At 36.9% G+C, this 17,829-nt stretch overlaps 2 protein-coding genes across 3 annotated transcripts; one reads left to right on the forward strand and one right to left on the reverse strand.

Annotated features, from left to right (window-relative positions):
- Positions 1–341: 341 nt before the first annotated feature.
- Positions 342–5,026, reverse strand: LOC143614842 (uncharacterized). The gene is made up of 6 exons (XM_077088164.1): positions 4,929–5,026; positions 4,599–4,665; positions 2,340–3,326; positions 1,707–2,184; positions 1,352–1,618; positions 342–673 (listed from the first exon to the last, which is right to left on the reverse strand). Exons 1-6 carry the CDS (start codon positions 5,024–5,026, stop codon positions 342–344), a joined length of 2,229 nt encoding a protein of 742 aa, XP_076944279.1.
- On the forward strand, positions 4,932–17,402 carry LOC143614844 (protein ARABIDILLO 1-like). 2 transcript variants are annotated; one of them, XM_077088168.1, is made up of 13 exons: positions 4,932–5,117; positions 5,215–6,800; positions 7,233–7,391; positions 7,461–7,541; positions 8,340–8,471; positions 8,577–8,704; positions 8,932–9,019; positions 14,062–14,156; positions 14,891–14,954; positions 15,483–15,658; positions 15,757–15,978; positions 16,819–16,903; positions 16,992–17,402. In XM_077088168.1, the coding sequence occupies exons 2-13, from the start codon at positions 5,421–5,423 to the stop codon at positions 17,163–17,165; spliced, it is 2,784 nt and encodes a 927-aa protein (XP_076944283.1). In that variant the 5' UTR covers positions 4,932–5,117; positions 5,215–5,420; the 3' UTR covers positions 17,166–17,402. The 2 variants fall into 2 exon arrangements, with proteins under 2 accessions (XP_076944283.1, XP_076944282.1); XM_077088167.1 differs by having other exon boundaries at positions 4,932–6,800.
- The last annotated feature ends 427 nt before the right edge of the window (positions 17,403–17,829 follow it).

The following is a 17,829-nucleotide window of genomic DNA, read 5'->3' on the forward strand; positions in this document are numbered from 1 at the left end:
ATAAGTAAGAATATCATGCCTAAGAGAAGCATCATTAGCAGTCAAAAGCTTCCCTTTTCTTTTGAGAGTCCTACCATCCCAAGTTTTATTTTTGACCAAAATACCCTCGGACATTTGGCTATTAGGTTTTGACTTTCAGAATCATCGGCCCAAGATTTCTGAATTCTGTCCCACAACAAGGGATTTAATGAACTAACTGAGAGTTGGAAGAGAGCTAATCCTTGTACCCTTGAAAGAGCGTCAGCAACTAGGTTAGAACTACCTTGTTTATATCTGATCTCATAATCATATCCGAGGAGTTTAGAAAGCCAAGTTTGCTGTAAGGGTGTGACACTTTCTGATCAAGCAAATATTTTAAGACTTTGCTGATCAGTTTTGATAATAAAGTGTTTTGTTATCAAATACTGGTGCCAGTGTTTTACAGCAAGCAATATGGCTAACAATTCTTTTTCATAAACTGAAAAAGCTTGTTGCTTGACTGAAATACCCTTACTTATAAATGCAATTGGATGATTATCTTGCATTAACACAGCTCCTAGGCCTCTTGCAGATGCATCAGTTTCAATGACAAAAGTTTTTGAAAAGTCTTGTAATGCAAGCACAGGTGGATTAGTCAGGACAACTTTAAGCTGCTCAAAAGAATTCTGAGCTTCTTGATGCCACACAAAAGCATCTTTTTTAATAAGTCAGTCATAGGCTTTGCAATAGACCCAAAGGACTTGATAAAACGCCTATAATATCCAGCAAGGCCTAAAAATCCTCTAAGTTGCTTAACATTGGTGGGAGTAGGCCACTCATTGATGGCTTTAATCTTTGAAGGATCTGTAGCTACCCCTTTACTTGAAATCACATATCCCAAATATTCCACTTGATGACCCCCGAAAGAACATTTTGATCTTTTTGCTCTTAATTCATTTTGTCTCATGAGGGAAAGAACCACTTGTAAATCTTTGAGGTGTTGTTCCCAAGAATGACTATATACTAATATATCATCAAAAAACACCAAAATGATTTCCTTAGGACATATTTAAAGGTGTCATTCATTAAGGCTTGGAAGGTTGCAGGAGCATTTGTGAGGCCAAATGGTAATACCAGAAATTCAAAGTGACCATGGTGAGTTTTGAAAGCAGTTTTTGGAACATCTTCTTCAGACATTCTGACTTGGTGATAGCCAGATCTCAGGTCAAGTTTAGAAAAAATAGTGGCTCCACCTAGTTCATCTAATAAATCCGCAATTAAAGGAATAGGGAAACTATTCTTAATTGTTGTTTCATTTAACTTCCTATAGTCTATGCACATCCTCCATGTACCATCTTTTTTTTAACTAGTACTACAGGAGCAGCATATTCACTTGTACTATTCCTCACCACCCCTGAATCAATTAACTCTTGAGTCATTTGTTCAATGACATCTTTTTGTGCACTAGGATGCCTATAGGGTTTCAAGTTCAAATTGACATTTGCATCTTTCAATCTGATCTTGTGGTCACAAGGACGATTAGGGGGGAGTCCTTTCGGGATAGCGAATACATCATCAAATTTATTTAAAAGAGCATTTAAGGCTACCTGATCAGATGATCCAATCACAGTGGGTTGGTGTTGGTTAAGAAGATCAGAATCTGTAGATAAGCTGCAAAGATGGGCTTAGACAATGGTATCTTTTTGCTGCAACCAGGAATTTAATCTTTCCATTGAACATAGACTTACCCCTTGGATTTGACACTTTTAGTTCAAAATTGTGTTGGTCAATAGTAAACTTCATAGTTAATTCTTTAAAGTTCCAAGTGATGTCATTTAAGGTCTGCAACCATTGTATGCCTAACACGACATCATAGCTGCTCAATGGAATAATCAACATATCACCCTTAAACCAATTGCCTTGCATGTTCCATTGGAAATCCTTACAGATTTTCATGCAGTTTAGTTTATTACCATCAGCAATGGTAACTGGCATATTGCTTACAGCTTGCACAGGACATTGAAGTTTTGTAGCCAACTTATCATTAAGGAAATTGTGTGTGGAACCACTATCGATTAATATTTGTAATGGTTTAGTTCCTATATTTCCCACAATTTTCATGGTGGAAAAGGAAGGATTACCAGTAATTGCATTCAATGAAATCTGAGGATCTTGATCTTGTACAGGGTCAGTTGTTGATTCTTCCACATAAGTATCATTATCAACCTCCTCATTTATTTCAAACATATACAGTTGCTTGTTTGGGAACTTATGTGTAGATGTGAATTTTTCAGGGCACCAAAAACATCACCACGTGCCCTCTTCTCATCCATTTCTTTACTAAAAACTCTCCGGTGATTATGTGGTTTAAAGGAGTTTACAGGATTAGGATTAAGAACTTTTGGTGGTGTTGGTAGCAAAGATAGTTTATTTGTATTTGCAGCAGGTGCAAATCCTTTTGAAAAAGATGTAGGAGCTCTAGGGGTATAGCTGGAAATAGGTTTGTGAGATGAGTTGTAATTCAACATGGTGATATTAGCATCAGTTTGTAATTTGGCTAAGTGGTATGCATCTTTTAGGGTGGTGGGTTTGAAAAGTTTCACATAACAACGAATTTCAGGTTTAAGCCCTTGGATGAAGAGACTTACAGCATATTCTTCAATAATATTGACCCTGTTAAGTAATAGGTCAAAGGCTTCAAAATACTCTTCCAATGAATCTGTTTGTACTAGTGCTTTTAGGGCTCCCATTCCATCTTCCATTAAAACCGATGAAAATCTTGAAGTCACAGATCGAACATACTCATCCCAAGTAAGTTCTACACCAGAATTTTGCCTTATTTTCATATAAGATTGATGCCATTTAAGTGCTTTACCTTCAAGATTTACTACAACATATTGGATCTTCAATCTTTCAGGTGTTTCATCAATAGCAAAGAAATGCTCACATTTGTAAATCCATTCTTCCACTTCTGTGCCATCAAATTGTGGAAAATCAAGCTTAGTGAAATGATTGAAATTCCGAGACAATCGTGATTCGTAACCATCTGCCTGATTACAGTAATTGTTGTGATGACTAGGGCCTGCTTCATGATCGAAACTGGTGTTATGGTTGTTAAAATTGGCACCGCCATTGTTGTGGTTGTTGGAATTGGTACCGCCATTGTTGTTATTCTTCTGATTCTTGAGTAATTCCGTCATCATTGCCTTCAATTCCGCCATATCCGCAGTGTTCTTGTATGTTGCAACTTTAATTCCTTTTGAGACTTCACGAAGATCTTCAACTGATCGCTGATTACGATTAACCGTTGATTCTAATCGAAGCAACGAGTTTTCGTGTTCCTTTACAGTCTTCTCCAGTTCTTGATTCTAATCTTGATTGCAAGTTGTTGCCATTGATTCAATTTGGGGGATTTTGCCCTAAATTGAATGTCGATTGAAATTGAATGCCGGTGGAAGAGTGTCCGAGAGGTTCGAACAGCTCTGATACCACTGTTGGGTTTAGATTTAGAGAAATGAACAAAGAGGAAGAAGAGAATTAATCAAATCCAAGCCTGAGTTTGTTAGCTCGATTCAACTGTCATATACCAGTAATTGTTACAACTTTCAGACTATTACCAATCAGTCCCTAACTAACTCAATATTAACTATTTTAGTCCCCCTACTTATAATAGCGTAACAATTTGTGATTATCAAAAAGGAGTATGATGAGCCCCCTTGAAACAAAAACGTCATAAAGCCAAAAACTCTCCATTAATAGAAGAATAATCTTGAATACACCTCCCCCCCCCCTCTCAAACAATGCTTAGCCCATCACAAAACAGAGTTATTGGTATAAGCAAAATATATATCCAAGACATCACAACAAAGCACATAAGCAAACACATGACAAGCATAAGCAACCACATAAAGGTTCTTACAAGATAGAAGTCGTGGTTAACCTACATAAACTGAAACCTAGAAATGCAACAAAGTTGTTAAAAATCCTACCTGGCCTACACAAACCAGCAACATACAAGTTTTAATTGTTTTAAGACACAAGACAACATATCACCAAACCTTGAACATATCACTTCTTTAAACCACAAGTCACTCACTCCACTTTGGTACTCAACAATGCGTAAGCATTTTGGATTAACATTTTGACATGATCCAATCTAAATGAGATGCTCACCTCATCACGTGATCATATTAGACTTCGTACATGTACACTACGGCCCACTTGTTTCTCTCTATGGATGAAACCATGTGAAAAACCTTATTAAGGATTTTGTTAAAGCACAACACATTTTCGACTCTCATTCTCACTCAAGTCCTCAAATAACTCATAATCAGCATCTCCAAAATATCGATAAATCAAATAACATGTAAACAAAGTTCAATGGTAAGCAATGGCTATGGTACATTTATAACAATGTCATACAAATGAATCAAATCAATGTCTCTCTTCCTTATGCACATTCTTCACTTTAAATCAATGTCTCTCTTCCTTATGCACATTCCTCACTTTGAACAACTATAGCATAAAATCTCAAGTAACCACATAACCTCTACAACACTCATTGCAAGTCAAGGTTTTAAACCGCACATTGTAATATACGTCCAACAAAAACGAAATCTTTAAAATCTCATATTGATTACCGAGAAATCCCATACTCTAAAAGGCGCAATCCAATCAGCCAGAATAAGAATGTATATAATGCCATCACTAAAAAAAGAGTAAAACATCAATATTAGAATCAATTACATTGATTCCCATTGAACAAGGTTGAAAGTAAACCAATGTATGTTACATGTAACTTTCAAAAAATATTAACCCAAAATCACATGATGAAATGAATGAATCAATGTACACAAGCAATAACACAAGAAGCCCTTGTGGGTTTGGGCTTTTGCTTCTCATTGTCATCATATTCATTCATTCATTCATTCATTCTATGTTTGATACATACATATATACACCATAAGTACCTGAATTCTCTCCGACCCTTGCTCATATTTGTCCCCTTTATTCCTTCTCGCTCTAGACCCTTCTTCATCTCTATCTTTCTCTCTCTAAACCACACCATTTTCAGCTTCTTGTCATCAATCTGCTGCAAAGGCGATTGATTTCTTCATGGGTGTTGTCAATTTGAGGTTTTGATTCAAACCCCACATCAGGTTTGCCTATTTCGCAGATTCTTGTTTGTTTTTCTTGAAATTGTATCGATTGATGTGAAATCTGCTTAATTGTATACCCTACTTTTGTTGTTGTTAGTTGGATTATTATAGGGTTACTGAAAGGGGGTTCTTTTATGCTTATACAAATTGGGCTTCAAGATTGATTAATGTTCATTGTTTGTGCTGCTTTTGAGGTTCAATTTTGGGTGTTTTCTTGATCTAAAGCTAATTGATTGAAGGGTTTTTGTTTGTGTGAGCAAGGTGATGTTTTGAGGTTACAATGGTTGAATCTTTAGTGTGTTTATGATTGGTTTTGTCGGGATTTGTGAGATGAGTCGAAGGGTTAGACGAAAGTGTGCCAAAGGAGCCCCAAAGTTGGATTTACCAGACCAAACCGAAAACGAGGATGCAGATTATTTGAAACTGAACGAGGATGGATTTGTGGATTGGACCCGGTTGCCCGATGATACTGTGATTCAGCTTTTTACGCATTTGAATTATCGCGATCGGGCAAATTTGTCTTCCACTTGCAAAAGCTGGAGATCTCTCGGATCGTCTTCGTGCTTATGGCAATCGTTGGATCTTCGGGCTCATAAATGTGATTGGAAGGCAATGGGCTCGTTAGCTTCACGTTGTTCCAGTCTCCAGAAACTTCGGTTTCGCGGGGCAGACAATGCTGATCCGTTAATCTTTCTTCAGGCTATTAATTTGAAAGATTTGAGTGGTGACTATTGTAGGAAACTAAACGATTCAACTCTTTCAGTACTTGCAGCTCGTCACAACTTTCTTGAAAGCCTCCAACTTGGGCCCGATTTCTGTGAGCGGATTACTAGTGATTCAATACTTTCAATAGCTAATTGCTGCCCGAAGCTAAAAAAGCTTCGGCTTTCGGGTATTCGAGATGTCAATAAAGACGCCATAAATGCTTTAGCTTCCCGTTGCCCGGATCTTTATGAATTCGGGCTTATCGATTGTTTAAAGATCGATGAGGTGGCTTTAGGAAACGTTGTTTCGCTTCGTTTTCTATCGGTTGCAGGGACCACAAACGTGAAATGGGATTTGGCGGGCGAAAGTTGGAGCAAGCTTCCACATTTGAAAGGTTTGGATGTTTCTAGAACGGATGTGATTCCGAATGCAGTTTTGAGGATATTTTCGTCATTAAATAGTTTGGAACTTTTGTGCGCGTTTAATTGCCCCTTGTTAGAGGAAGACACTACTGTTTATACGAAGAGTAATTGTCATGGTAAAATGATGCTTAGTTTTTTTAATGATACGTTTGCTAAACTATCTCCTATGTTTCCCGACATAGAGAAAGAACGGACCATTTTCTCTGTTTGGAGAAACGGGTTGAAGAAGAAAGATGGGAACTTGGATGAGTTTATGACTTGGCTTGAATGGATTCTTTCACATTCGCTTTTACGTATAGCCGAAAGTAACCCGAACGGGCTTGACCAGTTTTGGCTCAGTCAAGGTGCGGATCTTTTGCTTGGTTTGTTGCAGAGTTCTCAAGAAGATGTTCAAGAACGGGCTGCCACCGGGCTTGCGACTTTTGTGGTGGTTGATGATGAAAACACCAATGTGGATGTAGGGCGGGCCGAGGCGGTGATGAAAGGCGGTGGCATTCAGCTTCTTTTAGGGCTTGCAAGATCTTGGAAAGAGGGGCTTCAATCGGAAGCCACGAAGGTTGAATCTTTTTTCACTTTTTTGATTTGTTAATCAGAAAAATATAAGAAGTTGTCTGGTAATTTAACAAAATGGAAGAGGGGCAAAAGATTTAAAAATTTTTATGGTGATGTAACAAAATGGAAAGAGGGGTTTCAATCAGAAGCCACAAAGGTTAAATCTTTGTCACTTTTTTTTGATTCATTAATCATAAAAATATAAGAATTTTTATGGTAGTCTAATAAAACAGAAAGAGGAGCTTCACTCAGAAGCCACAAAAGTTGAATCCTTTTCATTTTCTTGATCTATTAATAACAAAAAGATAGAAAAATTTACGGTAATTTAACCAATTGGAAAGATGGGATTCAGTCAGAAGCCACACAAGTTATTCAAATTGATCACAAAAAGATGGAATATATTATGGTAGTTAAACAAAGTAGGTGTTTCTTGTAGGCGATTGCAAATCTTTCAGTGAATCCAGCTTTTGCCAAGTCTGTGGCGGGAGGTGGCGGCATCACCATTCTTGCAAGCCTAGCCAAATCCATGAACAGAATGGTGGCTGAAGAGGCTGCCGGAGGGCTTTGGAATCTTTCTGTTGGGGAAGAACATAAGGTTGTTTGTTTAATTATCTGTTTTGTCATAATTTTCACTTTACTAAAAATACGAATAATCTTGTTTCAGGGAGCTATTGCTGAAGCTGGTGGTATAAAAGCTTTAGTGGATTTAATCTTTAAATGGCCGAGAGGTGGCGATGGAGTTCTGGTACGTGCTATGATTTTGTGTCGCATGTTCAAAATGAGCAAACGTAATTATGTTACTTTTAAAGTGAAGAAATTTCTACCAGATTTTAAGTTTGGTAAACAAGGTGGTTGACTTCTGAAAAGGAAAAGGCTTTTTCTCATATTTTTCTTGGCTTGAACTTTGAACATTAAAACATTTAGGATTTTATGTAATTTATTTTAGTAAAACTAAAAATTTTCAGGAAAAGTGAATAGGGTATCTTTAAAAGTAAGGGAATGCATACAAATATCTAGAATCGTAAGCATTATATATGACTTTTACCAAGGCAGTGACTAAAATCTTAAAAGACTTCTTAATTTTCTGTCAATATGTAAGTTTTCACTTTTCAAGAATTGCCTCATTCCAGCAAAACCAAAAACAATTAAGAAATGAAATAAGGTGGACCTAGAAAGTAAGTAATATGCACACAATTTTTGTATGATAAACACTATATACAAGGCAAAGATTTATTTTTAAAAGATTTCTTAATTTTCAGTCAAAATAAGTCCTGATGTCTTATTTCTATGAGAAACAAAAAATAAATTAGGAAATCGAAGCGGGTCATTGGGACATTGACAAAGGCAAGGACTTGTTTATTAAAGATTTCTTGATTTTCAACCAAAATAAGTCGTAATATCTTATTGGTATGAGTGAAACCAAATATAGTTATGGAAAGCAAATTGGGTTACCTAGAAAATAGAGTAATTTGTACCAAATAATTAAGTACCAAACGTTTACAAAGGCTCGGGACTTGTTTTTCAAATTATTTCTTGATTTTAGGAACGGGCGGCAGGCGCACTTGCCAATTTGGCGGCGGATGATAAATGTAGCATGGAAGTTGCAAGTGTTGGTGGCATTAATGCTTTGGTAACACTTGCCCGTAAGTGCAAGCACGAGGGTGTGCAAGAGCAGGTAATATGATATTCTACTTTTAATGATTTAAGGGTAGTTAATGTATAAAGTCAAATAAAATATCAAAGAAATGTGTTTTCTTATTTTGTGGTTATTATTATATAGGCAGCTCGTGCATTGGCAAATTTGGCAGCTCATGGTGATAGCAACACTAACAATGCTGCGGTTGGACAAGAAGCTGGTGCTCTTGATGCACTTGTTCAACTTATCCGTTCACAACATGATGGTGTCAGGTGATTTTTTTAATTTATTTCTTAAAAAACCAGATTTTTTAAACACTCAAACATCTGATTGTGACTATTGGATATTCATATAATCACTCTCAAAACACACATTGGGATTCCAAACACCCTTTAGTTATGTTTTATATATCTTTTAACCGGGAACCAATTGCTGTTCAAGTAGATGTTTAATTTATTATGTATTTTGGTGTAAAAAGTTTTCATCTGCTATTCATCAGGCAAGAAGCAGCTGGTGCATTATGGAATTTATCATTCGACGACAGAAACCGGGAGGGTATTGCATTAGCTGGTGGTGTTGAAGCCTTGGTATGGCCTTTTATTCTTTGACTTTAGATTCCTGGTTTATATTACACTTTAGCGGCATCTTATGTTCATATGTAGGGGTGTGAACGAGCCGAGATGAGCCCAGGTTCGCCTAGGCTTGGCTTTAGCTCGGTTCATTTTTAGCGGCATCTTATGTTTATATGTAGGGTTCATTTTAAAAGCTCGAGTTCAAGCTCGACTTGTATTTTTTAATTAATTAATTTATATACATTTATAGTTATTTTACATAGAATTTTAATTATACGTTTATATATAACAAAATATATATTATTTAGTTAGTTTAATTATAACTTGATATTATAATTATTATTTACATATTAATATATTAAATAAAAAGTTTATAAATACTAGACTTGTTTTTGGCTCACGAGCCAACTCGAGCTCGATAATAGCTCAGGCTCGGGTTTGTTTAAGTTGGGCTCGATTTGTGCTTTTTAGCGAGCTGATCTCGAGTAGCTCACGAGTGGCTTGGCTCGTTTACACCCCTATTCATATGCAACATCTTACATTAGATTTGTTTAGTCATTTAAATAAACACAAGGAGTTACTTTATCAATGTTGACTTTAGAAGTCAATGAGTAACTAGAGCTTTAGGTAGCAATCCAGTGAAAAACACTTGTTAGATAATATAACATATTATATTAATGTTATTGGATTAGATTAGATTAGATTCTCTATACTTTACAAGTTGATTTACCAACTTGTCTACTTGTTTAGTATTTTAGTTGCAGTCCTTTCACATAAATAAGAATGTATTGTATACTTCTAATTTTGTGAAATACAAGTGATTTCACTCTGATTCATGGGTTCATTGTATTACCATTTACATGGTATCAAAGCCAACTTTTGCTTCTGAGAGTTGTACATCATGTTCCAAAAGTTGAACCTTAGTAACCTTCGAGCCGGGGGTCTCACCGGAAGCAGCCTCTATTCCTATGGGGTAGAGGTAAGGCTGTCTACATCTTACCCCCTCAGACCTTACAATAGCTTTGCTATTGGTGGGATTTACTTAGTATGATGATGATGATGATGACCTCATCTCACCTTCATCACCATCGAGTTCGCCACCCTCCGAAGTAGTAACCCTGAAAGTTTTATGGCCAGAAACCACCCCACACGCCGCTAGTCACCGCCCACATGCCACCGCTGCCACCCACTCTGGCACGTGAGAGCGTGTCTGCCACCGGACCACCGCCTTCCTTTATTCGTTGCCATTGCCTGGTTTTTCCAACCACAACCGTATACTTAAAATTTTTATTTGAAGCACTTCGGTTCTGCATCACATTTTTCTATTCGATTTTGCTTTGATAATCAGACTTCTAATCCGCCCGTCAGATATTGACCCTATTTCAAGTTGATTGATCACTAACGACGTATGTGGAATTAAACTCTCTCTTACCCCTCAGGTGTGATGTACGGGTAATGAAAACCCAACGAGAACAAATTGCTGCGATGACCTTCCTGACCGGCCTACAAGCAGAATTTAATGTCATTCGATCCCGGCTGCTAAATGAATCTGCCATCTCGTTTCTCTAGAAGACATTTGCTTGATTACTACGTCATGAAAGCATTCCATCTCCAACACCATCAGCTCATAATAGCCCATTAGTTACCGCCCACATACGAAGTAACTCACGTGGTGGTCACAACAATCATACACCCACTCAAAGAGGTTGTGCTCCCACAACCGACTACAACAATGTTGATTGCAGTTATTGTCATGAGTTTGGGCATACGAAGTACAATAGCATCTCAAGAAACTCTTTTGCCCATCTTGCTGCAAACAACAATGTTGGTGTCTCAAAAGAACAAATTGTACCTCCAACTGCAACATTTCTAAGGCAGGTAAATTTGCTACTGCATCTCCTCAGTGACGATGATTTTATAGTCTACCCACTTAATGTATCTCCTCCACCATCTCAGCCAGTCACTGGTCCTGCTCAGCCAGAGTCTGTCCAGCTCTAAATCTTTGAATCCGTCCAGCCCCAAATCTCTGAACAACTAGCTACTTCTCAGCAACCCTCAGTAACTAACCAACCTCCTGTTTGTCAAGTTTATCAATGGTGAAATCATTCAAGATCATATCCTGTTCCTGAATCAATTGCTCCGTCGGAAGATTCATCAAATGATTCTCCTGATACTCCCGGTACTGATCTCCCTATTGCCATTCGTAAGGGTAAACATGCCTGTGCGTATCCCATTGCCTCATTTGTCCCGATCATTCGTTGCAGCAGTCAATTTCATTTCGATTCCCACAACGGTTGTGAAGCTCTTGCTCATCCTAGATGGCGTAAGACCAAGATTGAGGAAGTAAAAGCTCTTGGAACACAATGTACCTTGGTCTCTTGTAAAGCTACCGGTCAACAAAAACTCAATTGGTTGCAAATGGGAGTTCACAGTTAAAGTCAAGCTAGATGGTTCCTCGACTAGTGGCAAAAGGCTATCTTCAGACCTGTGGCATGGATTATTCGGAGGTTTCTCTCTGGTTTCCAAGTTATCATTTGTTTGTCTGTTCATTTCGTTAGCCGCCGCAGCCCATATATATTGGGCATTGTATCAATTCGATATCAAAAATGCATTTTTCGCTCAGGGGAACGGGGGAACGTCAGGCAAAGCGTGCAAATTTAAGAAATCCTTGTATGGTCTCAAGCAATCTCCTCATGCCTGGTTTGGTAAATTCAATATTGTGGTAACTGAATTTGGATTAAAAAGAAGTTCCTATGATCATACGGCGTTCTTCACTTCTTCGGGTTCAAGATGTATACTCCCAGTGGTACGTGTAGATGATATAGCAATTATTGGAAGTGATGAAGTTGGTATTAAGAAATTGAAAGGTTTCATTGGGACTCGGTTTTAGACAAACGATTTAGGAACACTAAAATACCTTCTAGGAATCGAAGTGTAACATCCGCCCTCGTACCATCAATACTGTCTGCTTTGCCCCCGATGGATGGCCCATCCGGGAGCTCACGGATTTGTTTTTGCCTGCTCCGGTGGAGGCTTCCTAGGAGGTCACTCATCGCCACTCCTGCCATAGCACGCTTAACTGTGGAGTTTTCATGTGCTCCACATTAAAATGCACGTTGATGATTTAAGAGACATGGCATTCTTTATCAACCAAGAATCTCTCCTGTTCACGGAAAAAACGTGTCGGTGATTAAGAGGCGGCATTCGTTATGAACCAAGAATCTCTCTTGTTCACGTCTGATGTGGGATTTGCCTAGGGTGTTCAATTAGTCCATGTTAATCTTCTCTGTATCGTCACATGAAGTTTCCCGTAAAAAAAAACGGGTGTGCTTAAGTCAACGAAAATATTGCTTAGATGTACTTCAAAGAGTCTGGGATGATTGAAGCAAAGAGTCTAGATGTGCTAGTGATATTGAACGAAAAGTTGAAGGCAGGTGATAGTGATCTTGAAGAACCTGAAAAATATAGAAGAATCATTGGTAAGTTAAACCATCTGACTATTACCACGCCATATATTGTTTTCCCTAGTGTTGTAGTAATCGCTAGTCGGCCGGCGGGGTGGGGATTAACGATTAACCGAGATTAATCAGAGCCTAATCGGGATTTTTACAACCATTTCCAAATGTGGTTAGTCGGTTCATGTCATCTTCTAGAACCTCACATTAAGAAGTTGTTTGTCACGTTCTTAAGTACCTAAAAGGCGCACCAAGTCGTGGGATCTCATGCCAAAACCATGGTCATCATACAATAGAAGGGTTTACCATGATGATTATAATAGAGACTCGACAAACAAACGTTCTACAACGGGATACTGCGTTCTTGTGGGAGGTAAATTTGTGTCTTGGAAAAGTAAGAAGCGGAGTGTTGTGTCTTGTTTGAGTGCAAAATTAGAATACAGGGCTATGGCAAGTTTGGGTTCGGAATCTTGGCAAAATTAGATTCAAACAAACACATTCAACGAACCTATGGTGTGATAATCAAGCAGCAATTCATATTGCAAGTAATCCAATATCACATGAAAGAACCAAGCGTATAGAAAGCGATAGTCACTTCACTTGAGAAAAGCTTGAAGATGGAACGATTAAGACGTCTCATGTACGAAGTGGAGGCCTGCTAGCAGATGTATTCACCAAAGCCTTGCGTAGAAGTAGAGTAAGCTATATTTGTAACAAGTTAGGGCTTGATTAACATATATACTCCAATTTAAGGAATTATATAGTTATTATTAGATAAGATTCCTTGTATCTTAATTCTTACAAGTTTACTTACCAACTTGTCTAGTTGTTTAGTATGTTAGTTGTAGTCCTAGCCTATAAATAGGGATGTACTGCATATCTAAACTTGTGAAATACAAGTGATTTCTGTTCGATTCCTGGGCTCATTTGCTTACCATCTACAATGGCCATGTGCTCGTTTCTTCCCACACAACATAACTTATTATTATGTAACTGTTTTGGAGTCAAATATTGCTCCCCTATGAAAGATCTAAAAGGGATAAAAACAATAGTTATTGATTTTAATAATCTCAATTTTCATCTGTTGGCCGGGATTAATCCCAACTTAGGAAATGCGTACAGACAGTCCCAACTTTGAATGTATTTTTCTCCTGTAATTCCATACTAACTGAAAAAGTAACCCCGTTAGCCTTTTTGATGACATGGAAAATACGTATGGGATTGCTGGAGGAAAATACGTTCAATATGGCTATAGGGATTATAGTAGAACCAATTTGGATTAACATATAACTTTTATTAATCTCGTACCAACTTTTAAAGTGAACTTATCTTTTTCTTTGGAATCTTAAATTCTTTGGAAACTGGAAGCATAGAACACTTTTAATTCTTTCTCGGGTTACTTGGTAATTTGAAATGCTATTTTAAACGCGAAAAATGTATAAAAATTTTTTGTAAGTCTTTTTAAGGAGTTTCAAAACTGGATTTTGAATGGGCCTCTTGAAAAATTTCATCCTGGTGCGCAGGCGTAATACCTTGTTATTATCAATCTTGAAAACCAATAATTATGTGCATTAAATGTCTGTTTTTTTCTTGTGATTTTAGGTTGCTCTTGCTCAGTCATGTTCAAACGCGTCTCCAAGTCTTCAGGAGAGAGCAGCTGGTGCTCTTTGGGGACTCTCAGTTTCAGAAGCTAACAGGTACATTTACATTCTCTTTCTTCTTTTATGAAAACCTCAAACTTCAACTTTTGTTCTAACTATATTATTCGATTAAAGCATCTTTTCATCTTTTATATTGAAACTATACAGAAAGTACCCTTTTTAGAGTTTGTATGATTTTGCATTTCAAAACACTTAATTATTGCCCGAACAAAAATAGCGAGCCTAAATCGTTTAGTTTACCTTTTTAATTTTTTTTATTAATGGTTCATATTTTCAAGATTTTGTACTTCTAAAATACAAATGTGTATACGTTTATGTGCATTAAGAACACTCAAAAGCATTTTTTTTCACTTGCTTTGTAAAATTTTAATCATTTACCTACATACATATGCATGTTATGTGTACTTTTATAGTCTACACATGACTTACACATGTGTAGTTTATATATATATAAAAATGAAAGTTTTTTTTTATTTCTTTTATTTCAGGAGAGACAAATAAACATTACATATCCATCATTTTATCTATTTAAAGAAAATGTAAAGATTAAATAACGAATGATTCATTTTGTTCTGCTTGTTCTTGCACTATCTAGTGTTCTGCGTAGAACCATCCTCTATATACACATATATAAACATAACGTATACGTATACGCACATATACGTATACATACACATACATATATATCTATATATGTGTGTGTGTATATATATACAAAAAAACACACATATAACATTTGCGTTATTTGTGTTTTGTTTGATCTCTACTAGCATTGCAATTGGGCGAGAAGGGGGCGTTGCACCACTCATAAATTTAGCACGTTCTCAGACAGAAGTGAGTGACTGTTTCTCCTTCCTTTTTACTTCCTATACATGTTATTCATGTTTCATATTTTTATTTATAGAAAAATATTCTGATACTTTAGAAGAAATTTATTGTGCTCTTCAAGTTTGTTGTTCAACAAAGCTGATTGTTTCACACATCTTCAGATTATAATTGTCTTGATAATCAGAAATGAGAACTAAATTTACTAATTTAGTTTTAGTTTTTACCCTGTTTCAAATATTTTCACCTCCTGTATTATTTACTACATGATATATAAAAAAGATAGTTTTTTGGAATCATAGACTACAAATGTTATAAAAAAGGTTCTTATTAATCGACGGTTTATAGTATTTAATAATATGTAATAATCTGCTTATTGGTGATCTTACCTTTAAGTCTTTAACTAGTCAAAATTCTAGAAACACTCAAAATTATTAACTAACAGTTTATAGTACATATGTAATAGTATTATGATACATATTAGCATATTTTTTTTAAACTGATTTATGTAATTTTAAAATGTCGGTACAATATCAGGATGTCCACGAGACCGCAGCCGGGGCCCTTTGGAATCTTGCATTCAATCCAGGAAACGCTCTACGAATAGTAGAAGATGGTGGCGTTCCCGCCTTAATTCATCTTTGTTCTTCATCAATGTCAAAAATGGCACGCTTCATGGCTGCTTTAGCTTTGGCATACATGTTTGATGGCCGGTAAATCTTCAAACAGTTATCTATCTTGAACAAGTCTTATGGTCTGTGTTGACTTTTGTGGTCAAGGTTTTTCTTATATCTTGTTGTTTTCTGTACAGAATGGATGAGTATGCTCTGGTAGGGAGTTCAGCAGAAGGCGGTTCAAAGAGTGTTGGCTTAGAAAGGGCAAGGAGAATGGCCTTGAAACACATTGAAACTTTTGTGTTGACTTTTGCTGACCCGCAAGCGTTTTCTGCTGCCTCACTGTCGTCGGCTCCTGCACCATTGGCACAAGTGACTGAATCTGCCCGGATTCTTGAAGCAGGTCATTTGCGATGCAGGTATGATTATTGAAGTACACACACACATATAGGGGTGTAAAGGCGCCAAGCAACTCGTGAGCTACTCGAGATTGGCTCACTGAAAGCTTGAATCGAGCTGAGCTTAAACAAGCTCGAGCCTAAAATGAGTTTGTTTAATAAGTGAGCCCAAGCTTGAGCTTTCACTAATTGAGCTCAAGTGGGCTAACGAGCCTGTCAACAATATAGTTTTTATTTGATTTATTATATATGTATTTAACCAGTTATATCTTAGATATTATCTTATATTATATAATTTTTTAATTAGTATATTAATTATTAAATGTTATTTTTTTAGTAAATATTATATGTAAAACTATAATAAAAATAATTGAATAATGTATATCATGTTATATATAATAGTTATAAATAAAATTTATATATAAAAAATAAATATAGTTGTAGACAAGTTAATTAATAAATAATAAACGAGGTGAGTCGAGCTTTAGAAATAGAGCTTGAAACGAGCCAAGCTCGAGATCTTTGTAAGCTAAATGTGCTGAGTTCAAGCCAAAACGAGCTAGGGCTTGGCTCATTTACACTCCTATTTGTATACATGTGTAATATGGGCATTTTTTCTTCTAAAAAGGAGAAAGCTAGGGGCAATGACTAAATTACCCCTGCCTAACCGAACCCTACATGTGATGAAAATGAAATTACGTCTCTTAAACTACACTGTTGCTACAATGGCATGAAGTCCCTAACGAAAGGCGTTTTGATCTCGAGTAACAAACAGGGGACCTCCGATATGTCCTGAAATGTCTAAAACGCCCCGCCTAACCTTTTCACGTGTTATGTTGTGCTTTTTTTTAACATTCTCAGCGGAGCTGAAATTGGACGATTCGTATCCATGCTGCGCAATCAGTCTCCCGTGCTCAAAGCATGCGCTGCATTCGCTCTACTTCAGGTCAAACACAGTCAACCCCACCCTCGTTTCACTTGTTTAACAACACAACTTACAATCAACTAACTTATTCTGATTATTAACTGTACAGTTTACTGTTCCTGGTGGGCGACACGCACCCCACCACGTGAACCTGTTGCAAGTATCGGGGGCACCACGTGTTCTAAGGGCTGCAGCTGCTGCAGCCTCGGCTCCATTAGAAGCAAAGATATTTGCACGGATTGTGCTCAGGAACTTGGAGCACCACCAGATAGAGTCAGCATAGAAGGAAGGTTAACTTAGATAATAAAGTCAACCTGAATGTCAACAGTTATATACCTACCATATACCTACCCATAATCTCCCCCTTCTCTTCTCTTTTTTCTGAGTGCTTTATGGGTCGGACCGTTTGGACCATAACTTGGTGAGCTCTAGTCGAGTCTGTTTGTATGGATTTGTCTGTACTTAAATTCTTTCTTTTATAAACTGCCTAGTTGTTACTTTCGCGTGTTTTTTTTATTATAGATTATGTTTTTCACTCCGTATACACACACGTAAAAATTTAATTTTCTAGTTTTGTAGGGTAAGTATTTTTTTTTCAGAAATTTTGAAAAACATTGACTCAACAACCCTTTTTTTAAGTCTAGTTTTTATATAATTCTGCAAACTAAACCACAGCCGGACCAGATATGTACGGTTCGGATTCTAACCATGTCGGTCCATAAATTGGAAAAGAAAAATAAATTTTTATGAAAAAAGAAAAGTAAATTCTTGATCGGCTCGTTATGTTTCTTTTTTCTTTTTATGGACCATTATCCAACCAACATCAAACAGTATCATATGTTAAGTTGGTTATAATTTTTCAAAAATTTTGGCTTTTGTTTGGTCAGTTTTGTATTGTAAGAGGCCGGCTATATTAACACCAGTGACACGTTATCCATGCGCGATTA

This window comes from Bidens hawaiensis, unplaced genomic scaffold (assembly GCF_021521415.1).
Source record: "Bidens hawaiensis isolate Kalapana, Puna unplaced genomic scaffold, B.hawaiensis_p1.1 tig00041199_1, whole genome shotgun sequence".
NCBI lineage: Eukaryota > Viridiplantae > Streptophyta > Magnoliopsida > Asterales > Asteraceae > Bidens > Bidens hawaiensis.